Here is a 24,845-nt window from a genome sequence, read left to right on the forward strand (position 1 = left end):
TCCCCATCCCCCCCAATCCCCCCCCAGCACACTCAGGCCCCGCCGGGTCTCTCCAGTCTCTTTATTGGGGGTTGGGGCCGTGCGGGGACGTCACCGGGACGCGGGGACACGCAGGGACACACGGGTGCCCCCCCCGCCGCGTCCCTCCATCGACTCCGCCGGGGCCCCCCCATATCCCGGGGGTCCCCCCGGGCCCCCCCTCCCCGACCTCTACTTGTTCTTCTTGAAGAAGCTGAAGCGTTTCTCGCGCTCCTTCTCCTTCCCCTCGCGGGCGCGGGGGGCGCCGGGGCCCTCGGCGGGGGGGGGCGCGCTCATGGCCCGGGTCACCCCCCGCCCGCCCGCCGGGGCGCCCCCCCCCGGGGCCTCCCGCAGCCCCGCCGGCCCCGGGGCGGCCGCTGCCTGGATCACGCGCAGCCACGTGCTCATCTCGGCCTGCCGGGACGGCGGCAGCGCGTCAGGGCGTGGGAAGGGCGTGTCGGGGCGTGGGAAGGGCGTGTCGGGGCGTGGGAAAGGCGTGTCGGGGCGTGGGAAGGGCGTGTCGGGGCGTGGGAAGGGCGTGTCGGGGCGTGGGAAGGGCGTGTCGGGGCGTGGGGGGGTGTGAGGGCGTGTTAAAGGCGTGTGAAGGCACGTTAAAGGCATGTGATGGCATGTTAAAGGCGTGTGAGGGCATGTTAAAGGCATGTGAGGGCGAGTTAAAGGCGTGTGAGGGTGTGTTAAAGGCGTGTGAGGGCGTGTTAAAGGCGTGTGAGGGCGTGTTAAAGGCATGTGAGGGCGTGTGAGAGCATGTTAAAGGCGTGTCAGGGTGTGGGAAGGGTGTGGGAGGGCGTGGGAAAGGCGTGTCAGGGCGTGGGAAAGGTGTGGGAGGGCATGGGAAAGGCATGTCAGGGTGTGGGAAAGGCGTGTCAGGGCGTGTGAGGGCGTGGGGGTGTGTGAGGGCATGTTAAAGGCGTGTGAGCGTGAGTTAAAGGTGTGTGATGGCGTGTGAGGGCGTGTTAAAGGCGTGTGAGGGCGTGTTAAAGGCGTGTGAGGGCGTGTGAGGGCGTGTTAAAGGCGTGTGAGGGCGTGTTAAAGGCGTGTGATGGCATGTGAGGGCGTGTTAAAGGCGTGTGAGGGCGTGTTAAAGGCGTGTGAGGGCGTGTTAAAGGCGTGTGATGGCATGTGAGGGCATGTTAAAGGCGTGTGAGGGCGTGTTAAAGGCGTGTGAGGGCGTGTTAAAGGCGTGTGAGGGCATGTTAAAGGTGTGTGAGGGCGTGTTAAAGGCATGCTAACATGTTAAAGGCATGTTAAAGGCAGCTCACACAGCTGTTACACGCGTGTCCACACATGTGCGGGGGTGTGTGTCCCCCCCCCGCCCCCCCCCCCGCAGCCCCTCACCTCATCCTTGGCCTGGAACAGATACTCCTTCCCGTCGCTCAGCCTGGGGGGGGGACACAGGGCTCAGCCCCCCCACGCGCCCCCCGTGTGCCCCCCCCCGCGCCCCCCCCGTGTCCGTACCCCAGTTTGAAGACGTGTTTGCGTTTCCGGTAGTGCAGGGCCGGGTGGCAGCGGGCGCCGGGCAGGGGGGCGGGGGGTTCCCCGTGGAAAGGGGCCCCCACCCCGGCGCTTCGCGCGTCCTTGTAGAAGCTGAGGCTGCCCCCCCGCAGCACGCAGTACACGCTCTGCCACGACCTGGGGGGGGGCAACGGCTCGGGGGGGGGCACACGGCCTCGTGGGGGGGGCACGGGGGTCTCTAGGGGGGGATACGGCACCGCGGGGGGGGACACACGATGCTGGGGGGGGGTACACGGTGCTTGGGGGGGGCACAGGGATCTGTAGGGGGGGGATATGGCACCGCGGGGGGGGACACACGGCGTGGGGGGGGGCAGATGTGGCACTGGGGGGGGGGGGGACAGGGCTCTGTATCCCCCATATGGCACCTGGGGGGGGACACACGGCGCGGGGGGGGGCACAGGGATCTCTAGGGGGGGATACGGCACTGCGGGGGGGACATGGAGCTGGGGGGGGGGGATATGGAGCTGGGGGGGTCTGTAGGGGGGGACACAAGGGGGTATGGGGGGGCCACAGCTTGGGGGGGGGGGACGGGGGGAACAACACCCCATGGGGGGACCCAGAGCAGGGAGGGGGCGTTGCCCATTTAAGAGAGGGGATGAAGGGGGCGTGGCCAAAGGAACGGATTGTTCGAGTGGGCGTGGCCAAAGGGGTGTGGGCGTGGCCAAATGGTGTGTGGGCGTGGCCTCACCTGTTGGGCGCCCTCTTGCCCTGCGCCTCCATCTCGTGCTTGCGGCACAGCGCCCCCTCCAGGCTGGGGGGGGCCGGGGGGGGCCGGGGGGGCAGCGTGGCCGCGTGGGCAGGGTCAGAGGTCGCGACCCCCCCCGGCCCCCGCCCCCTCCGGGGAGACCCCTCCGGGCTGGGGCCCCCCCCCCGCTCCTGCGCCCCATTGGTCAGCGCCGGCACCTGCAGGGGGAGGGGACACACGAGGCGGGGTGGGGTGTCCCCCAGCCCCTCACCCCCCCCGAGGGGGGTCCCGGTAGTTTTTTGGGGGGCGGGGGGGGGGAGTACCTGGGCCGCGGCGCTGTCGGGGCAGATCCCGTTAAGGGCCGGGGGCTCCGGCGGGGTCCTGGGGGGGGCACGGGGGTGGGCGAGGGGGTGGGGACCCCCCCCGCGTGTCCCCTCCACACTGGGGGTGTCTCCCGTGCCCCCCCGTCCCTCCAAGCCCCCACTGTCCCCCCCAGGAACCCCCATTTGCCCCCCCCGACCCCCAATAGCCCCAGGGTGCCCCCCCAGGACCCCACGGCCCCCCCAGACCCCCCTCAAGTCCCCCCAGACCTCCATGTCCCCCCCCCCGCCGTGCCCCCCCCCCTCACCGCTGGGGCTCCCCACTCCCGACACCGTTCTGGGCCTCGGGGGGCACCGATGGGGGGACCCCCCCGGCTTCAGCCTGCGCGGGGGGGGGCGTGGGGGGCGCCTGCTTCTTCCTCGCCGCCTCCTCCTCCTCCTCCCGCCGCCGCCGCTCCTTCTCCTCCAGCTGAAAGGGGGGGGGGGGGGGGGCGGGGGCGAAAATGGGGGGGGGGGGGGTGTCATTGCCTGCACTGAGCGTGCCAGGGCTCAGCTGGGGGGCATAGGGGGGGCTCAGGGACATGGGGGGGGGTCATTGTTTGCACTGAGTGTGTCAGGGCTCAGCCGGGGGGCACAGGGGGGCTCAGGGACATGGGGGGGGTCATTGCCTGCACTGAGTGTGTCAGGGCTCAGCCAGGGCACATGGGGGGGCTCAGGGACATGGGGGGGGGTCATTGCCTGCACTGAGTGTGTCAGGGCTCAGCTAGGGGGCATAGGGGGGGCTCAGGGACATGGGGGGGGGTCATTGCCTGCACTGAGCGTGCCAGGGCTCAGCTAGGGGGCATAGGGGGGGCTCAGGGACATGGGGGGGGTCACTGCCTGCACTGAGTGTGTCAGGGCTCAGCCGGGGGGCACAGGGGGGGGTCAGGGACATGGGGGGGGTCATTGCCTGCACTGAGTGTGTCAGGGCTCAGCCAGGGGACAGGGGGGGGGGTGTCAGGGACATGGAGGGGGTGTCGGGGACATGGGGGGGGGTCATTGCCTGCACTGAGTGTGTCAGGGCTCAGCCAGGGGGCACGGGGGGGTGTCAGGGACATGGGGGGGGTCATTGCCTGCACTGAGTGTGTCAGGGCTCAGCTGGGGGGCACAGGGGGGCTCAGGGACATGGGGGGGGTCACTGCCTGCACTGAGTGTGTCAGGGCTCAGTCAGAGCACATGGGGGGGGGCTCAGGGACATGGGGGGGGGTCATTGCCTGCACTGAGTGTGTCAGAGCTCAGCCGGGGGGCACAGGGGGGGTGTCAGGGACATGGGGGGGGTCATTGCCTGCACTGAGTGTGTCAGGGCTCAGCCAGGGCACATGGGGGGGGGGCTCAGGGACATGGGGGGGGGGTGTCACTGCCTGCACTGAGTGTGTCAGGGCTCAGCCAGGGGGCACGGGGGGGGGGCTCAGGGACATGGGGGGGGTCACTGCCTGCACTGAGCGCGTCAGGCCTCAGCCAGGGCTCACAGCGGGGGCAGGCGAGCGCCTGTCACGCACGCGGGGGCCGAGCAGCAGCTGGGGGGTGCCCCCCCCCACCCCACACCCCCCCCCTCACCCCCCTGACCGTGGTGAGGCGGCGCAGGGCGGCGAATCGCTCCTCCCAGGCGGCCGCCGCTTTCTGAAGCCGCGGTGGCGCTTGAGCAGCTGCTCGGCCTCGGCCACGCTGGCGCCCAGCTCGGGCGAGCGCAGCAGCGGCTCCTGGCTGGCGAGCCAGGCCTCGGCCATGCTGGCGTCCCGCCCGAACACCAGCACCTCCAGCACTGCGGGGGGGGGCACGGCAGGGTGGGTGGGGGGGTCCCCGTCCGTCCGTCCCCCCCCCCAGACCCCGGGCGCAGGGGGTTGGGCACTGACCGAGCATGCAGCCAGTCCATCTTGTCCTGCCAGCGCGTCCCCGATGTCCCGGCGACGCTCCTGCAGCTGCGAGAGCTGCTCCGAGATCTGGGGGGGGCGGGGGTGAGTGGGGGGGACGGGGGGACAAAAGGGCAGGGGGACGTGGGGACAAGGGGACAGGGGGGCAGAGGGACAGGGGGACAAAAGGGCAGGGGGATGTGGGGACAAGGGGGACGTGGGGACAAGGGGACGTGGGGACAAGGGGACAGGGGGGCAGAGGGACAAGAGGATGGGGAGAGGGGGACAAGGGGACAAAAGGACAGGGGACATGGGGACATGGGACAGAGGGACAAAAGGACAGGGGGACAAAAGGGCAGGGGGATGTGGGGACAGAGGGACATGGGACAGAGGGATGGGGGACATGGGGACAAGAGGACAAGGGGACAGGGGGATCGGAGGGACAAGGGGACATTGGGGACAAGGGGGACAAGGCAAGAGGGGGAGAGAGGGGCAAGGGGATGGGGAGAGGGGGACAAGGGGACAAAAGGACAGGGGGACATGGGGACAGAGGGACAAGGAGACATGGGGACAGAGGGATGTGGGGACAGGGGGGACACAGGGATGGGGGATGTGGGGATGGCGGGACACGGGGACATTGGGGACAGGGGGGACACAGGGCCGCGGGGGACAGGCCCCGGGGCGCCCCCACCTTGTCGGCGGCGTGGTGGCCCCTGCCCAGCAGCGCGGGTGCCCATGGCCACGCAGGCGTCGAAGCTGTCGGCCCGCGCCTCCACCTCCGCCTTGATGCTCTGGTGGTTCTTGATCACCAGGTCGGCCGCGGGACACGTCCCTGCGCGGGGGTCGGGGACACGCTCAGCGTCCCCCTGTCCCCCCCCCGTCTCCCCCCCCCAGTGCCGCGCGTCCCCCCCCCTCACCGCGGGCGCTCCTGCGCCTCGATCTGCAGGCGGACGCCGTCCATCCAGAGCAGCAGGTCCCGCGCCGCGCGCAGGAAGCGGAACTGCTCCACGGCCTCGAGCAGGCGCCGGCGCCGGGTCTGGCTGCAGCCCGCGCAGCCGCGCCCAGGCCTCGCTCACCGCCCGCTCCTGCCGCCGCAGCTCGGCCGCCCGCTCGCTCCGCGTAGGCCTTGGCCAGGCGCGCCGCGTCCTCCTGCACCTGCTGCACCTGCGGGGCGCCGCGGCGTCAGGCTGAGCCCAGCCGGGCCGGGCTGGGTCATGCCAGGCTGTTGCCGTGCCGTGCCGGGCTGTGCCAGGCCCATGCTGGGATGTACTGGGCTGTGCCGGGCTGTGCCATGCTGCGCCAGGCCATGCCAGGCTGTGCCAGGCCACGCTGGGATGTACTGGGCTGTGCCAGGCTGTGCCGTGCCATGTCAGCCTGTGCCAGGCTGTGCCAGGCCATGCTGGGATGTACCGGGGCTGTGCCAGGCTGTGCCGGGCTTTGCTGGACCATGGCAGGATGTGTTGGGCTGTGTCGGGCTGTGCCGAGCCGTGCCAGGCCGTGCTGGGCTGTGCCAGGCCATGCCATGCCATGTCAGGCTGTGCCAGGCCATGCCAGGCTGCACCAGGCCACGCTGGGCTGTGCCGGGCTGTGCCGTGCCATGTCAGGCTGTGCCAGGCCATGCTGGGATGTACCGGGCTGTGCCAGGCTGTGCCAGGCCGTGCCGGGCTTTGCTGGACCATGGCAGGATGTGTTGGGCTGTGTCGGGCTGTGCCGAGCCGTGCCAGGCCGTGCTGGGCTGTGCCAGGCTGTGCTGGGCTGTGTCAGGCCATGCCATGCCATGTCAGGCTGTGCCAGGCCGTGCCAGGCTGCACCGGGCCATGCCAGGCTGCGCCAGGCCATGCCATGCCGTGCCATGCCAGACTGTGCCACACTGTGCTGAGCCGTGCCAGGGCTGTACCAGGCCATGCCGTGCCGTGCTGTGCCAGGCTGGGCTGTGCCAGGCTGTGTCCAGCTGTGCCAGGCCATGCCATGCCGTGCCAAGCTGTGCCAGTCTATTCCAGGCCGTGCCATGCCATGCCAGGGCCGTGCCAGGCCGTGCCGGGCCGTGCCATACCGTGCCGTGCCCGACCGTGCCCGTCTATTCCAGGCCGTGCCGGGGCTGTGCCACCCCCCGCCAAGCCGTACCAGGCTGTGCCAGGCCACCCCACGGCACGCTGCCGTGGCACACCGAGCCGCGCCGTGCCGTCCCGCGCCGCTCACCTGCGCGCTGAGGGCCTGGATGTCGTGCTCGTAGGCGCTGTGCATGCGCTGCAGGGCCTCGGCCGTGTTCAGGTCGCGGCCCAGCTCCTCGGGCAGCTGCTGCTGCTTGTGCTGCACCTGCGCCAGCGTCTCGCGGGCGTCGTGGTAGAACCGGTGCAGCTCGTAGGAAGCCGCCAGCATCTGCGACCGCGTGTCGATGAGCTCCAGCAGGTCGGCCCCAGGCCTCGTTCAGCCCGTCCTTCCACTCGGCCACCGTGGCGTTCTCCGAGTGCCCCGCCGCGATCAGCGCGTCCGCCAGCCCGTTCACCCCGTCCACCCGCTCCTGCCCGATGCTGCTGGTGTCCCGCGAAAACTCCCGGAATTTATCCCGCAGCATCTGCGGGGAGGGACCCGACCGCGTCAGGGGGGACACCTGCGGGGGGGGTCACCCCAGCGCCCTCCCGGCCCGCTCCGGCCGCACCGTGACGTGTTCGTAGTCCTGGCCCAGCTCGTGGGACGCGGCCACCACCTCCCCGCTCCGAGATCCACTGCTCCAGGTCGTCGAGGTCGCGCTTGAGCTGGCAGAGACGCTGGTGCTCCTGCAGCGCCGCGCGCCGCTCTCCCCCGCCAGCTCCGTCAGGCCCCCGTAGAGCTTCTCCACCTGCGCCTGGCGCAGCCGCAGCCGCTCGCTGTGGGGCACGGCCACCGTCACCGGGGGGGGGACACGGTGCTGGGGGACGTGGGGGAGGAGGGGGAGGATGGGGGGGGGGACGGACATGGGGGCCTCGGGGGACGAGGGATGGGGGTGGGAGGTGGCAGGGGGTGACATGGGTCTCAGGGGATGATGGATGTGGGGTAGGAGGTGATGGGGGGGACATGGGGTCCCCAAGGGACAATGGATGTGGGGTGGGAGGTGGCGGGGGGGGGGACATGGGGGCCTTGGGGGACAAGGGACATGGGCTGGGAGGTGACGTAGGGACACAGGGGCCTTGGGGGATGAGGGATGTGGGGTAGGAGTGGCAGAGGGGGGACACGGGGTCCCCAAGGGACAATGGATGTGGGGTGGGAGGTGGTGGGGGGGGACATGGGGGCCTTGGGGGACAAGGGACATGGGCTGGGAGGTGACATGGGGACACGGGGGCCTTGGGGGATGAGGGATGTGGGGTAGGAGGTGGCAGAGGGGGGACATGGGGTCCCCAAGGGACAATGGATGTGGGGTGGGAGGGTGGCAGGGGGGACAGGGGCCTTGGGGGGACAATGGTTGGGGGACTGGGAGGTGACGTGGGGACATGGGGGCCTCGGGGGATGAGGGATGGGGGGTGGGAGGTGGCAGGGGGAGACATGGGTCTCAGGGGACAATGGATGTGGGGTAGGAGGTGATGGGGGGACATGGGGGCCTTGGGGGACAAGGGACATGGGCTGGGAGGTGACATGGGGACACGGGGGCCTTGGGGGATGAAGGATGGGGGGGTGGGAGGTGGCGGGGGGGGACACAGGGGCCTCAGGGGCCGATGGATGAGGGGTGGGAGGTGACGTGGGGCCACAGGGTCCCCAAGGGCTGATTACGACGGGGCCGGGGGGGGGACATCGGGGACACCCATCCCCCGTGGGCCACCACGAGCGGAGGCGGGGGCCCGTCACCCACCTCTCGGGGTGGCCGCTGGCCACCATGTCGCGGCTCTGGGCCGCCAGCTGCTGCACGGTGCGGGCGTAGTCCCGCAGCGCCTGCTCCAGCCCCAGGTGTTTGCTGAGCATGGCCTGGCGCTCGGCTCGTCCTGGGGGGGGGGACGCAGCGGCTCAGGGGGCGGCCAGGGGACAACGGGGACACGCCCGGGGCCTGGCCGAGGGAGCCTGACCTTGGCCTTCTCCTGGGCCATCATGTGCAGCTCCTGCTCGCCCATCCAGGCCTCGGCCTCGGCGGCGTCGCAGTAGAACTGTTGTGCGGCCAAGGCCCGCTCCAGGCGCCGGTGCCGCAGCTCCGCCTGCAGCCGCAGCTCCTGCCAGGCCTCGCGCAGCTCCCGCACGCGCTCGGCCGCCGGCAGCTCCCCGCGGCGCCCCAACAGCTCCTCCACGCGCCGCTCGTGGCCCTGCAGCTCCTTCTGCAGCGTCTGGGGCGCGGGGGGGGCGGGGTGAGCCCGGGGAGGGGCGATGGGACCCCCCCCGCGCCCCGTCACGGGGGGACAGTGGCTGCTTCACCCTGGGAAAGGGTGATGGGACCCCCCCCATGCCCCGTCACGGGGGACAGCGGCCACCCCACCCTGGGGAAGGGCGATGGGACCCCCCTGCACCCCATTACGGGGGACAGCGGCCACCCCACCCCGGGGAAGGGCGATGGGACCTCCCCCCATGCCCCATCATGGCGGACAGCAGCTGCTTCACCCTGGGGAAGGGTGACGGGATCACCCTGCGCCCCGTCACGGGGGACAGTGGCCACCCCACCCCAGGGAAGGGCAATGGGACCCCCCCCGCACCCCATTATGGGGGACAGTGGCCACCCCACCCCAGGGAAGGGCAATGGGACCCCCCCCCGCACCCCATCATGGGGGACAGCGGCCGCCCCAGCCCAGGGAAGGGCGATGGGACCCCCCCCGCACCCCATTATGGGGGACAGTGGCCACCTCACCCCATGGAGGGTGACAGGACCCCCCCTGCGCCCCCGTCACAGGGGACAGCGGCCGGTTCACCCCAGGGAAGGGCGATGGGACCCCCCCCGCACCCATCACGGGGGACAGCGGCCACCCCACCCCAGGGAAGGGCGATGGGACCCCCCCCGCGCCCCGTCACGGCCGCCCCCAGCACCCACCTGGTTTTTCTTGATGAGCAGCTGGACGCTGGGCAGGTCCTTGCCGTGGTCGGTGGACGTGGCCAGGGCTCTGCGCTCCTGCACCCACAGCTGGTGGCGATTTCGGGTGAATTTAGTTAAAAACCGGGGCCGTGGAGCAGCCCGGGGGGGGTGCCCCGCGGCCCCCCCCCCCCCAACCCCACTCACGATCTCGTCCTCCAGGTCGCGGTTGAACTGATGCTCCTCGCGGGACGCCCGCAGCCGGCGGCAGCGCTCCCGCAGCGGCTCCCGCAGCGCCGCGAACTGCAGCTCCACGGCGCGGACCTGGGCCTGCGCCTCGGCCTCGGCCCCGCTCAGCGCCTGCGCCCGCAGCGCCTCCAGCTCCTTCTCCCGCAGCGCCGTCTGCGCCTCCAGCACCTGCTCGCGGGGACGCGCGGCCTTCAGCGGGGAGGGGGGCACCCCCCCACCCACCGCTGGGACGGCACCCCAGCCCCTGCACCCCTGTCCCCTGCCGTGTCCCCCCGCGCCCACCCAACACCCCACCTGTGTCCCCCCACGTCCCCCTGCACTCCCTGCATCACCCCGTGTCCCCCATGTCCCCCCCGCACCCCCCCCGTGTCCCCCCACATCCCCCACACCCCCCCATGTCCCCACCACACCCCCCCGCATCACCCCGTGTCCCCCCATGTCCCCCCGCACCCCCCCGTGTCCCCCCCACATCCCCCCACACCCCCCCCATGTCCCCCCCACACCCCCCCGCATCACCCCGTGTCCCCCCCATGTCCCCCCGCACCCCCCCGTGTCCCCCCACATCCCCCCACACCCCCCCATGTCCCCCCACACCCCCCCCGCATCACCCCGTGTCCCCCCATGTCCCCCCGCACCCCCCCTGTGTCCCCCCACGTCCCCCCACACCCCTCCGTGTCCCCCCGCACCCCCCCCGCATCACCCCGTGTCCCCCCATGTCCCCCCGCACCCCCCCTGTGTCCCCCCGCATCCCCCCACACCCCCCCATGTTCCCCTGTGCCCCTCCATGTCCCCCTGCCCCTCCCCGTGTCCCCCCAAGTTCCCCTGTGCCCCCCCATGTCGCCCGTCCCTCCCCATATCCCCCCCATGTCCCCCTGTGTCCCCCCATGTCCCCCCTGTCCCCCTGCACCCCCCCCATGTCCCCCCTGTGCCCCGTGTCCTGCCGTCTCCCCTGTGTCCCCCTGTCCCCCCACGCCCCCCCATGTCCCACACCCCGTGTCCCCCCCATCCCCCCACACCCCGTGTCCCCCCATGTCCCCCTGCCCCTCCCCGTGTCCCCCCATGTTCCCCTGTGCCCCCCCGATGTCCCCCGTCCCTCCCCATATCCCCCCATGTCCCCCCGTGTCCCCCCACATCCCCCTGTCCCTTCCCATCCCTCCCTGTGTCCCCCCACGTCCCCCTGTGTCCTCCCATGTCCCCCCCTGTCCCCCCACGCCCCGTGTCCCCCCATCTCCCCCCCGTGTCCCCCTGCCACACCCCCCGCGCCCCCCACCTGCTGTTTCTTGAGCAGGATGTTGACCCCGGTGAGGTCTTTGCCGTAGTCGTCGGAGCGCAGCTGGGCCCGGACCCCCCCCAGCCAGAGGCGCAGGGCGGCGCAGGCCTGGGCGCACAGCTCCGCCCGGTCGGCCTCGAAGAGCCGCCGCGCCTTCGCGCGCGTCGTGGCCTCCAGCTCCTCCCAGAGCCCCCGCAGCGCCCGCAGCTCCCCCGTCACCTCCGCGCCCAGCTCCGGCTTCGCCGACGCCAGCTGCCGCCCCTCCTGCGCCCGCACCCACGGTCAGGGGAAGGGGAGGGGGGGGGACGGGGGACCCCCCGCCCCACCCCGCCGCCCCGCGGGGGGGGGCCCAGCGCCACCTGCTCCATTTTCTCCAGCCAGCCCTTGTTGGCCGCCAGCTCGGCGCCGAAGGCCTCGTGCTTCTGCCACTTGGCGTGGAGGTCGCGCGCCTCCTCGTAGGACACATCCTGCGCCGTCAGCAGCTTCTCCTCCATCCACAGCGTCAGCTGCGGCGCGGCGGGGGTGGGTCACACGCGGCTGCCCCGTCCCAGTTCCCAGCCCCACCTCGGCCCTGTCCCCATCCCATCCCAGTCCCCATCCCAGTCCCCATCCCAGTTCCCAGTTCCAATCCCATCCCAGTTCCCACCCCAGTTCCCAGTTCCCACCCCCCATCCCAGTTCCCAGTTCCAATCCCACCCCATTTCCCACCCCAGTTCCCAGTTCCCATCCAGTTCCCATCCCTGCTCCCAGGCCCCACCCCAGTTCCCATCCCAGTTCCCAGCCCACCTCGGCCCTGTCCCCATCCCATCCCAGTCCCCATCCCAGCTCCCATCCAGTTCCCATCCCAGTCCCCATCCCTGCTCCCAGCTCCCATCCCAGTTCCCATCCCTGCTCCCAGCTCCCATCCCAGTTCCCATCCCAGGCCCCATCCCAGTTCCCACCCCTGCTCTCATCTCATCCCACCTCATCCCATCCCAGTTCCCACCCCAGTTCCCAGCCCCACCTCGTCCCTGTCCCCATCCCATCCCAGTTCCCACCCCAGTTCCCAGTTCCCACCCCCCATCCCAGTTCCCATCCCCATCCCATCCATTTCCCACCCCAGTTCCTGCTTCCCATCCCAGTTCCCATCCCAGTTCCCACCCCAGTTCCCATCCCAGTTCCCATCCCATCCCAGTTCCCACCCCAGTTCCTGGTTCCCACCCCAGTTCTCGGTTCCCATCCCATCCCATCCCAGTTCCACCCCAGTTCCCATCCCTGCTCCCACCCCAGTTCCCAGTCCCCAGTCCCAGTCCCAATCCCCAGTCCCAGTTCCCACCCCAGTCCCCATCCCAGTCCCCAGTCCCAGTTCCCACCCCAGTTCCCACCCCAGTCCCAGTCCCAGTCCCCCCCCCTCGCCCCCCCACCTCCTTCCCATCCTGCAGGAACCGCCGCAGCTCCCAGTTGTCCCGCAGCCCGCCGCAGCAGCTCCTGGGCCGTGTCCCGGTTCCTGCGGTGCCTGTGCCGGGGGCGGGGGGGGGGGCTGAGCGCGGGGCTCCGGGCCCCCCCCGGGGGCGACACCAGTGTTTGGGGGGGTGTGGGGGGATCCCCTCACCTGCTCTCCACCGAATCCAGCGTCTCCTGCACCTTCTCCGCGTGGGGGCTGCCCTCGGCTACCAGCTTACGCCCGGCGGCCACCAACCCTTGGACGCGCTCCCCGTTGGCCTCCATGGTGGCCATGAAATCCTCGTGCTTCTTCACGGCGGCCTCGGCTCCCGGCAGCGTGGCGGCCATCTCCGCGTGCGACAGCGCGTACTCCTGCGCGGGGACGGGGGGACGGTCACCCCCCCCTCCACCCCGCGCCGCCCTGCCCCTCCCCGCCCGCCCCCTCACCTGGGTGCTGAGGACCCCCTCGACCTGTCTGGAGTCGCGGAGGAAGACTTGGAAGGCGAAGGCCTGCGCCAGCACCCGCTGCCGGTTCTCCCACATCCCTGCCCAGCTCCTCCCAGCCCGTGTCCAGCGCGTCCAGGCGCTGCTGCAGGAACACGTGTTGGGCGTCCGTCTGTCCCCGCGTCACCTCCCGCCCCACGGCCCTGGCGCTGCGATAGTCGTCGCCGTAGTGAGCGATTTCCTTCCCGATGCTCTCGTGTTGGCTCAGCAATCCTTCCGCCTCGCCCAAGGTGGCCGGCACGTCCTCGGAGGCTACGGCCGTCTGGGTGCGGGCGAGCCACGCCTGAAACGCCGCCAAATCCCGCAGGAAGCCCTGCAGCCTCCGGCCTCCCCCAGCGACTCCTCGCGCCGCCGCAGCCCCTCGCACAGCTCGGCCCACACCGCCTCCACGCCCGACAGCCGAGCGCGCACGGCGGGCGCCTGCTCCTCCTGTTGGGCCGCCAATTTCTCTCCCTCGGCTCGTAAATCCCGCACTTTGCCCTGGATGGCTTCCAGGTCGCGTTCCATCCCCGAGAGCTTGCGCTGCAGGGCCGTGACGCCGCCAGGTCGTTGCCCAGCCCCTGCGTGGACTCGATGACCTTGGTCTTCTCGCGCATCCAGGCCGTGGTCTCGTCGCACTCCAGGTGGAAGTTCTGGACGTCCAGGGCCGAGCTCAGCGCCTCCTTCTTCTGGTCGGCCAACGCCCGGAACCGCTCCCACCTGCGCCCCCACCGCGGGGTCAGGGCAGGGACGTGCCTGCCCGTGGCGTCCCCCTGCCCGCGGCGTCCCCCTGCCTGGATCATCCCCCTGCCCGGATCGTCCCCCTGCCTGGAGCGTCCCCCTGCCCGGAGCGTCCCCCTGCCCGCGGTGTCCCCCTGCCCGCGGCGTCCCCCCTGCCTGGAGCATTGTCGTGCTCAGCTCATCCCCCTGCCTGCAGCGTCCCCCTGCCCGCGGTGTCCCCCTGCCCGGAGCGTCCCCTGCCCGGATTGCCCGCGGCGTCCCCCTGCCCGTGGCGTCCCCCTGCCTGGAGCGTCCCCCTGCCCGGAGCGTCCCCCTGCCCACGGTGTCCCCCTGCCCACGGTGTCCCCCTGCCCAGATCGTCCCCCTGCCTGGAGCATTGTCGTGCTCGGATCATCCCCCTGCCCGCAGCATCCCTGCCTGCAGCCTCATCCTGCCTGCCTGCAGCATCCCTCTCGATGGCATCATCCTGCCTGGACCAGCCCTGCCTGCAGCATCGTCCTTCCTGGAGCATCCCCCTGCCCAGATCATCCCCCTGCCCCCAGCATCCCTGCCTGGAGCGTCCCCTTCTCCACCATCATCCTGCCTGGAATTCTCCTGCCTGCAGCATCCATCATCCTGCCTGCATCTATCCCTGCCTGCCTGGAACATCCCTGCCTGCAGCATCGTCCTGCCTGGAGCATCCCTGGCCCAGAGCATCGTCCTGCCTCGCGCATCCCCCTGCCCCCAGCATCCCTGCCTGGAGCATCCCTGCTGCCTGCAGCATCTCCCTGCCCACAAAATTCCTGCCTCGAGCATTGTCCTGCCTGCCTGCAGCATTGTCCTGCCCACATCACCCCTGCCCAAAGCATCCTCCTGCCCAAACCTTCCTGCCTGCAGCATCCCCCAGCCCAGAGCATCCCCCTGCCCGCAGCATCCCTCTGCCCAAACCTTCCTGCCCAGAGCATCCCCCTGCCCGTGGTGTCCCCCTGCCCGCAGCATCCCCCTGCCCGCAGCATCCCCCTGCCCAAACCTTCCTGCCTGCAGCACCCCCCTGCCCAGAGCATCCCCCTGCCCGCAGCATCCCCCTGCCCAAACCTTCCTGCCCAGAGCATCCCCCAGCCCAGAGCATCCCCCTGCCCAGAGCATCCTCCTTCCTGCAGCATCCCCCTGCCCAAACCTTCCAGCCCGCAGCATCCCCCAGCCCAAACCTTCCTGCCTGCAGCACCCCCCTGCCCGCAGCATCCCCCTGCCCAAAGCATCCCCCTGCCCAGAGCATCCTCCTTCCTGCAGCGTCCCCCTGCCCAAACTTTCCTGCCCAGAGCATCCTCCTGCCCGCAGCATCCCCCTGCCCAAACCTTCCTGCCTGCAGCATCCCCAGCCCAAAGCATCCCCCTGCCTGCAGCACCCTGACCTTTCCCACGCCCTCCCCACACCCACCGGGCGTTGAGCTGCTCGCGGGTGCCGCGGGTGCCCTCCTGGTTGCACCGTCCCGCCGCCAGCAGCTGATCCGCGATCCTGTTGACGGCGGCCACCCGCGAGGCCAAATTATTCATCTCCGGCTCCAACGTCTCGAACCTGCGGGCGAGAAAACGGGGTAAAACTCATCGTCAGGGTAGCGGGGCAGGGGCAGGGGGGGAGCTCAGCACCCGCCGCGCCGCCTCTCACCGCTGCTGCACCACCTCCAGGTCCTCCAGGCGGTCGGGGAGGCTCATGTTGTGCAGCCACTGCTCCTTCTCGCCCACCCAGAGCGCGCAGGCGTCGGCCTCGCTGCGCATGGTGTAAAGGCCGAGCGCGTCCTGCAGCTCCTGCCGCCGCCGCTCCGCCCGCGCCGCCACCTCCCGGTAACGCCGCTCCAGCGCCGGCAGCTCGGCCGCCGCCGCGCCGAAAGCGGCCGGCAAAGCCCCCGCCTGCTCCTGCAAAGCGGCGATGGCGGGACGGTGGCTCCGCACCTCTTCTTCCACCTCCCGGTGCTGCCGGGTCAGGCTACGGGTGGAATATTCATCGTGGCCCAAATCGGGGCTGGAAACCAAGCGCAGGGCGTCCTCCAGCCACGCTTCCGCGTCCGCCGTCTCCGCCTGGAACTGGAAAAAAAGCGGCGGCTTCCCGGAGGCGTCGCTCGCGTTCGGCCGCCAGGTCGCCCAACGCTCGCCAACGTTCTTCCACCTCTCGCACTCGTTGGGCTACTTCGGTCGTTCCCAACCGGCCCTCGGCCGCCAACGCCCGACCCTGGGCCAGCGCCTGTTGCAGGGGCCCCGCGCGCCCGCTCAGCTCCCCGCGGAAAGCGTCGTGTTGGCTCAGCAGCCGCAGGGAGCTGGTTAGATCCCGCCCGACGTCCTCGGACGAGAGCAGCCGTTCCTGTTCCCGCATCCAAGCTTCTTCTTCTCCCGTATCCCAAAAAAATTTCCAAAAACGTCGCGATTCCTCCAACCGGGCCCGACGCGTCGCCGCCAGCTCCACCAGCTCCCGGTAGCGCAGCTCCAGCGCCGCCACCCGCTCCCGCACCGTCGAGGGGTCGCAGGGCTGGTACCCTGGGGGGGACCCCCCCGGAACGGCCCATCAGGGGGTGTCGGGGGGGGGGGGGTGCTGGGGGACACCTCAGGGGTTTGGGGGGGTCTGGGGGCACCGGGCACCCTGGGGGACACCCCAGGGGCTTGGAGGGGGTCTGGGGGGCACTGGGCACCCTGGGGGACACCCCAGGGGCTTGGAGGGGGTCTGGGGGAAACTGGGCACCCTGGGGGACACCCCAGGGGCTTGGGGGAGTCTGGGGGGCACCCCGGGGGGCTGGGGGACGCCCCAGGGGCTTGGAGGGGGGTCTGGGGGGGCACTGGGCACCCTGGGGGACACCCCAGGGGCTTGGGGGGGTCTGGGGGGCACCGCAGGGGCCTGGGGACACCCCAGGGGCTTGGAGGGGGTCTGGGGGAAACTGGGCACCCTGGGGGACACCCCAGGGGCTTGGGGGGGTCTGGGGGGCACCACAGGGGCCTGGGGGAGACCCCAGGGGCTTGGAGGGGGTCTGGGGGACACTGGGCACCCTGGGGGGACACCCCAGGGGTTTGGGGGAGTCTGGGGGGGCACCCCTGGGGGCTGGGAGACACCTCAGGGGTTTGAGGGGGGTCTGAGGGGCACAGGGCAACCTTGGGGACACCCCAGGGGTTTAGGGGGGGGTCTGGGGAAAACTGGGCACCCTGGGGGGCTGGGGGACACCCCAAAGGTTTGGGGGTCCCAGGGGGCATCGGGCAACTGTGGGGGCTGAGGTCAGGGGCCATCCCAGGCTCTGGGGGTTGGCGGGGGGGGGGGGGGGGTGTCCACCCGCTCCCTGGGGGTTTGGGGGGGCTGTTCCGAGTGGGGGGTCTCGGGGGGGACACACACACACCCCCCCAGCACTCACCCTCCCCCGGCACGGCGAAGCGCTGCGCCGCGGCTCCCACCGCCCGTACGCGCTCCGCCTGCGCCGCGATATCGGCCTCCACCAGCGCGTGGATCTGCAGGAGATCGTCCACCCCCCGCAGGTGCTTCCCCAGGTCCTGCGACTGCAGCCGGCCCTGGGGGGGAAAACACCCCAGAGATTTTGGTTTTGGGGGGTGGGGGGGGTCCCCATCCACCCACTGCACCCCTACGCCCCCCCTGCCACACCCCCAACCCCGGGGACCCAAAATGTTTCGGGGTCCCACCCCCCCACTTTCACACCCCCCCCCAGCGACCCAAAATGTTTGGGGGTTCCGCTCCCCACCCCCCCATGACCCCAAGGTGCCCGGGGGTCCCCCCTCCACCCCCCCTGACCCCAGAATTTTGGGGGTCCCCCTCCCCACTATCACCAACCCCGAGGACCCCACAGATTGGGGAGTCCCACCCCCCTCTGACCCAAGAATTTTGGGGGTCCCGCTCCCCACTGACCCAAGAATTTGGGGGTCCCACCTCCCCCGACCCAAGAACTTTGGGGGTCCCGCCCCCACTGACCCAAGAATTTGGGGCTCCCACCCCCCTGACCCCAGAATTTTGGGGGTTCCACCCCCCTGACCCAGAATTTGGGGCTCCCACCCCCCCCTGACCCCAGAATTTTGGGGCTCCCACCCCCCCGACCCAAGAATTTGGGGGTCCCGCCCCCCCTGACCCCAGAGTTTTGGGGGTCCCACCCCCCCGACCCAAGAATTTGGGGCTCCCGCCCCCCCCAACCCCAGAATTTGGGGGTCCCGCTCCCCACTGACCCCAGAATTTTGGGGCTCCCGCCCCCCCCGACCCAAGAATTTTGGGGGTGTCCCCCCCCCCCCCACCTTCATCTCGTCCATCCAGCCCGTGAGATGCTCCAGGTCCCGCAGCAGCTTCTGCAGCTCGAGGTGCAGCAGGAGCGGCGGCGCCGCGCGGCCACGAGCCCCCTCAGGACCCCCAGAGCCGCTCGACGTTGTCGCGTCGCGCCAGGACACGCCCCAGGGCGTGGTACCGCCCCGCCCGCAGCTCCGCCGCCACCGCGCCCAGCGCCCGCACGCGGCCCCCGTACGCCTCGACGTCGCTCTCGATGGCCTCGTGCTTCCGCACCGACGCCTCCACCCGCCGGCAGGTCGGGGCCGAAGTTGTCCTGGGGGGGGGGAAATGGGGGGGGGGGGGGGGGACACACACAGGGAGCTGGGGACCCCCCCCCCGACACTGCGGAGCCTGAGGGTGATGGGGAGCGGGGCGGTGGGGGGGAGGGGGGACCCCCAGGCACCTTGGGGTCATTGGGGGGGTGGGAGCCCCAAAATTCTGGGGTCAGGGGGGGTGGGACCCCCAAACTGTGGGGTCCTCGGGATTGGTGATAGTGGGGAGGGGGACCCCCAAAATCCTTGGGTCAGTGGGGGTGGGACCCCCAAACTCCAGGGTCGCTGCGTTTGCTGCCAGCGGGGAGCAGCACCCCCAAACCCCCCAGTCCCTGGGCGGGGGGGGGGGGGGGGGGAACGCAGCGGTGGGTCCCACCCCCCCCCCCCGTTGTCCCCGCGGGTGTCACCTGCGCCACGAGCCGCTGGTTCTCGCTGAGCCAGGTCTCCCTGAGCTCCGCTTTGCGCTCGAACCGCGCCGCCAGCTGCTCCAGCTTCTCCTGCCGGATCAGCGCCGTGCGCAGCGCCAGCTCCCGCTCGTGTTCCGCCTTCTCCAGCCGCTCCCAGGCCTGGCGCCGCCACCCGGGTCAGACCCATCATTTGGGGAGCAGCCCCTCCACAGCCCCCAGCCCCCCCAGTCATCCCTCCACAGCCCCCCACAGCCCCCCCAGCATCCCACAGAGCCCCCCCACAGCCCCCCCAGTCCCCACCACCCCCTCCCCACAGCCCCTCCACAGCCCCCCACAACCCCTCCAGCCCCTCCACAGCCTCCCCAGCACCCCACACTCCCCCCCACTGCCCCACAGAGCCCCCCCCAGCCCCTCCACAGCCCCCCCAGTCCCCACCCCCTCCACAGCCCCTCCACAGCCCCCACAACCCCCCCAGCCCCTCCACAGCCTCCCCAGCACCCCACACCCCCCCCCACTGCCCCACAGAGCCCCCCACAGCCCCTCCACAGCCCCCCCAGTCCCCACCCCCCCCTCCACAGCCCCCCCCAGCTCCCCCCACTCCCCCACTGCCCCACAGAGCCCCCCCCAACCCCTCCACAGCCCCCCCAGTCCCCACCCCCCCCCCAGCCCCCCCCACTCCCCCCCCCCATCCACCACTGCCCCACAGAGCCCCCCCCAACCCCTCCACAGCCCCCCCAGTCCCCATCCCCCCTCCACAGCGCCCCCCCCCCCCCCCCGCCCCCCACAGAGTGTCCCCCGCCCCACACACACCTTGTTGATGTCGGAGAGGAGGGTCCCCTCCCGCGGCACATAAACCTTCTGGTTGTTGGCGCGCATGCGGCTCTGCACCGTGAACAGCAGCACCTCCAGGTTGCCCTTTTCCATGAATCTGGGGGGGGACACACACACACACATACCGCTGAGACCCCCCCCCCCCCACTCTGGGGAACCCCCCAATACTGCCAGGGGGGTTGGGGGAGCTGTGGGGAGCTGCTCTGTGGGGCAGTGGGGGGGGGGGGGGGGGAGTGGGGGGGGGCTGTGGAGGGGGCGGTGGGGACTGGGGGGGCTGTGGAGGGGTTGGGGGGGGGGCTCTGTGGGGCAGTGATGGATGGGGGGGGGGAGTGGGGGGGGCTGGGGAGGGGGGGGTGGGGACTGAGGGGGCTGTGGAGGGGTTGGGGGGGGCTCTGTGGGGCAGTGGGGGGAAGTGTGGGATGCTGGGGGGGCTGTGGAGGGGCTGGGGGGGTTGTGGGGGGCTGTGGAGGGGGTGGGGACTGGGGGGGCTGTGGAGGGGGCTGGGGGGCTGGGGGGGGCTCTGTGGGGCAGTGGGGGGGCTCTGTGGGATGCTGGGGGGCTGTGGAGGGATGACTGGGGGGGTTGGGGGCTGTGGAGGGGCTGGGGGGGCTCTGTGGGGCAGTGGGGGGAAGTGTAGGGTGCTGGGGGGGCTGTGGAGGGGCTGGGGGGCAGTGGGGGGGACTGGGGGGGTTGTGGAGGGCTGTGAGGGAGGTGCTGGGGTTCTGGGGGGCTGGAGGCTCTCACTTGGGGGCAGGGGGGGCACTCACTTGGGGGGCAGGGGGGGCACTCACTTGGGGGGCTGGCAGGGGTGCTCACTTGGGGGGCAGGGAAGGGGGCGCTCACTTGGGGGGCAGGGCAGGGGGCTCCCACTTGGGGGGCAGGGCAGGGGGGGGCACTCACTTGGAGGGCAGGGGGGGGCTCACTTGGAGGGCAGGGGGGGGGGGGGGCTCTCACTTGGGGGGTGGGCGGGGGGGGGCTCTCACTTGGGGGGCCCGGCAGGGGGCTCTCACTTGGGGGGCAGGGGCTCAGTTGGGGGGCAGGGGGGCCTCTCACTTGGGGGGCCCGGCAGGGGGCTCTCACTTGGGGGGCAGGGGCTCACTTGGGGGCTTCTCCACGGTGCGGTAGGTGTTGAAGGCCTGCAGCTGGCTCTGGGCCGCGGGCAGCGCGTTGGGCAGCGCCCGGTCGCTGAGGACCAGGATGGTGCCCTGGATCCAGGCCAGCAGCTCCCCCGCCAGCGCCTCGTAGCGCCCCACCAGCTGCTCCGCCTCGCGCGCCGCCTCCAGCACCTGCAGCGGCACCGGCCGTCTGTCCGTCCGTCTGTCCGTCTGTCCGTCCACACACACCCCCCCCCGGCTCATCCCACCCACCATCTGCCCCCCCCCCCCCCGCCCCGTCTGCCATCTGCCGCCTCCCTCCTGCCCCCCACCCGTCTGTCCATCCATCTGTCCGTCCGTCCGTCCCCCTTCCAGCCACCCGTCCGTCTGTCCGTCCCCTCCGGGTGCTCCTACATCTCCATCCGTCCGTCTGTCCAGCCCTTTGTCCTTCATCCAGCTCCCCACCTCCTCTGTCCGTCTGTCTGTCTGTCCGTCCTTTCAGGCACCCCTCTGTCCGTCCGTCCGTCCCTCCCTCCCTCGTCCTCTCCTCCATCCCCCTCTCCCCCCATCCATCCCCTCCATCCGTCCGTCTGTCCGGCCCTTTGTCCCCCCTCCAGCTCCCCACCTCCTCTGTCCGTCTGTCCGTCCATCCCTTTGGGCACCCGTCTGTCTGTCCGTCCGTCCGTCCGTCCCTTTGTCCTTGTCTCCACCTTCCCTCTCCCTTGTCCGTCTGTCCATCCCCTCCGTCCGTCTGTCCAGCCCTTCACCCTCCACTCCCCCCTCCACCTCCTCTACCTGTCCGTCTGTCTGTCCCTCCTCTCCGTCTCCCCTCTCCGTCCGTCCGTCCGTCCCTTTGAGCACCCGTCTGTCTGTCTGTCCGTCCGTCCGTCCCCTGCCCCCCTCTCCCTCCGTCCGTCCCTTCGCACCCTCACCCATCCTCTTCCTCCCCCCGCCCGCTCCCCCGGCCACCTCCCTGCCCCCCCCGTCCGTCCGTCTGTCCGTCCCCCGTCGCCCTGTCCCCCCGTCCGTCCCCCCCCGTCCGTCCGTCCGTCCGTCCGTCACCTTCCCGACGCGTTTCCCCTCCACGGCCAGCGCCTTCATCCTGGAGAAGTGGTGGTACAACGTGGCCACGTAGGTCAGGATCGACTTCTCATCCGGCTGCTCCACGTTCACGTCTGGGGGGGGGGGGGGGGTCAGGGCGGCTGCACCCCACAACTCCATGGCCCCCCCACAGCCCCCCCAACCCCCACAGCCCCCCACTGCCCCCTATGGACCCCCACAACCCCCCATGGCCCCCACTGCCCCCCCCCATGGCCCCCTATGGACCCCCACAGCCCCCCACAAGCCCCACTGCCCCCATGGCCCCCTATGGACCCCCACAGCCCCCCACGACCCCCCATTGCCCCCCACAGCCCCCCACAGCCCCTTATGGATCCCCACAGCCCCCCACAACCCCCACTGCCCCCATGGCCCCCTATGGACCCCCACGGCCCCCCCACTGCCCCCTATGGACCCCCACGGCACCCCACAGCCCCTTATGGATCTCCACTGCCCCCCATGGGCCCCCACTGCCCCCCACAACCCCCACTGCCCCCACGGCCCCCTGTGGACCCCCACAGCCCCCCCACTGCCCCCTATGGACCCCCACGGCCCCCCACAGCCCCCTATGGACCCCCACGGCCCCCTATGGATCCCCACTGCCCCCCACGGGCCCCCATGGGCCCCCACGGCCCCCTATGGACCCCACAACCCCCCCAGCCCCCTCTGCCCCCCCCCAGCCCCTCCCAGCCCCCTATGGCCCCCACAGCTCCCCATAGCCCCCCACTGCCCCCCCCCCCAGGCCCCTATGGACCCCCCCAGCCCCCCATGGCCCCCTCTGCCCCCCCCCAGCTCCCCATAGCCCCCCCTGGCCCCCCCCAGCCCCCCCGTGCCCCCTCACCCTCGGGGTCCAGCAGCCTGGTGAGCCCCAGCTCGCGCTCGGCCACGTTGAAGGCGCTTTGCAGGTTGTAGTGGGCGTTGCAGCGCCGCAGCGCCTCCATGTCCACCAGGTCCGGCCTGGCCGGGGGGGGGGGGACACACGATCAGCCCCCCCACATCCTCTAGCCCCCCCCCACAACATCCCCTGCCCCCCCCCGGCCCCCCAACCTGTGCTTGTGGATGATGGCGTTGAAGGCCAACCCGTCCCGCCAGCTCGTGGTGAAGTTGTGCACGTTGACGTTCGGGTACCTGCTGGGCAGCGCCGTCACGGACCCCCCGGGACCCCCCCCGGGACCCCCCAGGATTCCCCAGGACACCCTGGGACCCCCCCAGGACCCGCTCGGACCCTAACAGGACTCCCCAGGACCCCCCAGACCCCCAGGACCTACCCAGGACCCCCCCAGACCCCCAGGACCCCCCCAGAACACCCCCAGAATCCCCAGGACCCCCCCCCAGACCCCCGGAACCCCCCCAGAACACCCCCAGAATGCCCCAGACCCCCAGGACCCCCCCAGACCCCCAGGACCTACCCAGGACCCTCCCAGACCCCCAGGACCCCCCCCAGAACACCCCCAGAATCCCCTGGACCCCCCCAGACCCCCAGGACTACCCAGGACACCCCCAGAATCCCCCCAGACCCCCAGGACCCCGCCAGGACCCTCCAGGACTCCCTCAGGACCCCCCCCATGGACTTGCCCAGGAACCCCCAGAATGCCCCCAGACCCCCTGGACCCCCCCAGACCCCCAGGACCCCCCCAGAATCCCCCCAGAATCCCAGGACTCCCCCAGGACCCTTCATGACCCTCCAGGACTCCCTCAGGACCCCCCCCAGGACTTGCCCAGGACCCCCCCCAGGACGCCCCCAGACCCCAGGACCCAGCCAGGACCCTCCAGAATCCCCCCAGAACCCCCCCCCCAGACCCCCAGGACCTACCCAGGACCCCCCCAGACACCCAGGACCCCCCAGGGACCCCCCCCCCCTAGGACCTGCTGGGACTCCCCCAGGACCCTTCAGAACGCTCCCAAACCCCCTGCAGCCAGCCAGGACCCTCCAAGATCCCTCCAGAACCCCCCCAGACCCCCAGGACCCCCCCAGACCCCCAGGACCCCCCCAGAACGCCCCTGCCCCCTCTCACCCCGCTGTTTTCATCTGGCACCAGAGCAGCAGCGCGTCCTTGGCCGATTTCTTCTCCTTGTTGTCCTCCGTCTCCACGCTGATGTCCTGGATCTGGGGGGGGGGAGGCAGCAGGGGGTGAGGTGGGGGGCGGGGGGGACACCCCTAGACCACCCCATGACTGAGGATGGGTATATGGGAGGGGGGGGGTCCCGGCTGGGGCAGGGGCTCAAAGATGGGGGGCACAGACCTGCAGTGGGTGCAGGGACCCCCCCCAGTGGGTGCAAGACCCCCATAGGACAAGCAGGGACCCCCCAGCAGGCACAGGGCCTCCCCCAGGGGGTTCAGGGACCCCCCCAGTGGGTCTAAAACCCCCATGGCACAAGCAGGGACCCCCCCAGTTGGTTCAGGGACCCCCCATGGTGGGTTCACTCCCCCCCTCAGTGGGTTCAGGGACCCCCCCAGTGGGTGCAAGACCCCCATGGCACAAGCAGGGACCCCCCCAGCGGGTGTAAACCCCCATGGCAGCTGCAGGGACCCCACAGCAGGTGCAGGGCCCCCCCCAGTGGGTTCAGGGACCCCCATGGTGGGTTCAGGGACCCCACATCAGGTGCAGGGCCCCCCCCAGTGGGTTCAGGGACCCCACCCAGTGGGTTCAGGGACCCCCATAGCACAAGCAGGGACCCCACAGCAGGTGCAGGGACCCCCATGGTGGGTTCAGGGCCCCCCCCAGTGGGTTCAGTCCCCCCCTCAGTGAGTTCAGGGACCCCCCAGTGGGTTCAGGGCCCCCCCCAGTGGGTTCAGGGACCCCCCAGCAGGTGCAGGGCCCCCCCCCAGTGGGTTCAGTCCCCCCCTCAGTGGGTTCAGGGACCCCCCCAGTGGGTTCAGGGACCCCCCAGCAGGTGCAGGGACCCCCCCAGTGGGTTCAGTCCCCCCCTCAGTGAGTTCAGGGACCCCCCAGTGGGTTCAGGGCCCCCCATGGTGGGTTCAGTCCCCCCCTCAGTGAGTTCAGGGCCCCCCCCAGTGGGTTCTGGGCCCCCCCCAGTGGGTTCTGGGCCCCCGGGGGGGGGGCGGCCGGTGGCACCTGGAAGCGGAGGATGATGGTCCAGACGAGGCCCAGGGTGAGGCGGTGGTTGCCATCCACGATGTCGTGCGAGCCCACGTTCTCCAGGTGCACCCGCTGCTCCTTGAGGAACTGCAGCGCCTTGTCCACGTTCTCCAGGCAGTGGATCCGCATCCGGCCCTTGGTGGGCTTGGGCTGGGGGGGGGGCGCGGGTCAGGGCCCCCCCCGGGCACGGGAGA

The 24,845-nt window shown here is 71.5% G+C and overlaps 1 protein-coding gene across 1 annotated transcript; it reads right to left on the reverse strand.

Moving 5' to 3' along the window:
- Positions 1-43: 43 nt before the first annotated feature.
- On the reverse strand, positions 44-24,801 carry SPTBN2 (spectrin beta, non-erythrocytic 2; the record flags this gene model as incomplete). Its single annotated transcript, XM_074857887.1, is given in 50 exon segments — positions 44-432; positions 1,375-1,417; positions 1,495-1,668; positions 2,240-2,454; positions 2,560-2,617; positions 2,865-3,025; positions 4,162-4,217; positions 4,220-4,357; positions 4,429-4,483; positions 4,485-4,535; positions 5,137-5,175; positions 5,177-5,266; positions 5,268-5,277; positions 5,363-5,496; positions 5,498-5,560; positions 5,562-5,609; positions 6,645-6,860; positions 6,862-7,020; positions 7,105-7,155; positions 7,157-7,246; positions 7,249-7,312; positions 8,269-8,383; positions 8,386-8,398; positions 8,480-8,731; positions 9,427-9,516; positions 9,613-9,822; positions 10,925-11,188; positions 11,284-11,430; positions 12,328-12,375; positions 12,377-12,419; positions 12,516-12,718; positions 12,794-12,889; positions 12,891-13,174; positions 13,177-13,392; positions 13,395-13,549; positions 14,987-15,124; positions 15,215-15,642; positions 15,644-16,077; positions 16,938-17,091; positions 17,821-17,926; positions 17,928-18,094; positions 18,096-18,122; positions 18,528-18,686; positions 19,338-19,455; positions 20,439-20,644; positions 21,515-21,627; positions 22,392-22,507; positions 22,598-22,678; positions 23,566-23,657; positions 24,628-24,801. Coding segments are annotated over 50 exon segments (6,786 nt in total), but the record flags the coding sequence as incomplete, so codon positions are not given.
- Positions 24,802-24,845: the final 44 nt, after the last annotated feature.

This window comes from Strix uralensis, unplaced genomic scaffold (assembly GCF_047716275.1).
Source record: "Strix uralensis isolate ZFMK-TIS-50842 unplaced genomic scaffold, bStrUra1 scaffold_377, whole genome shotgun sequence".
NCBI classification, from domain to species: Eukaryota; Metazoa; Chordata; class Aves; order Strigiformes; family Strigidae; genus Strix; species Strix uralensis.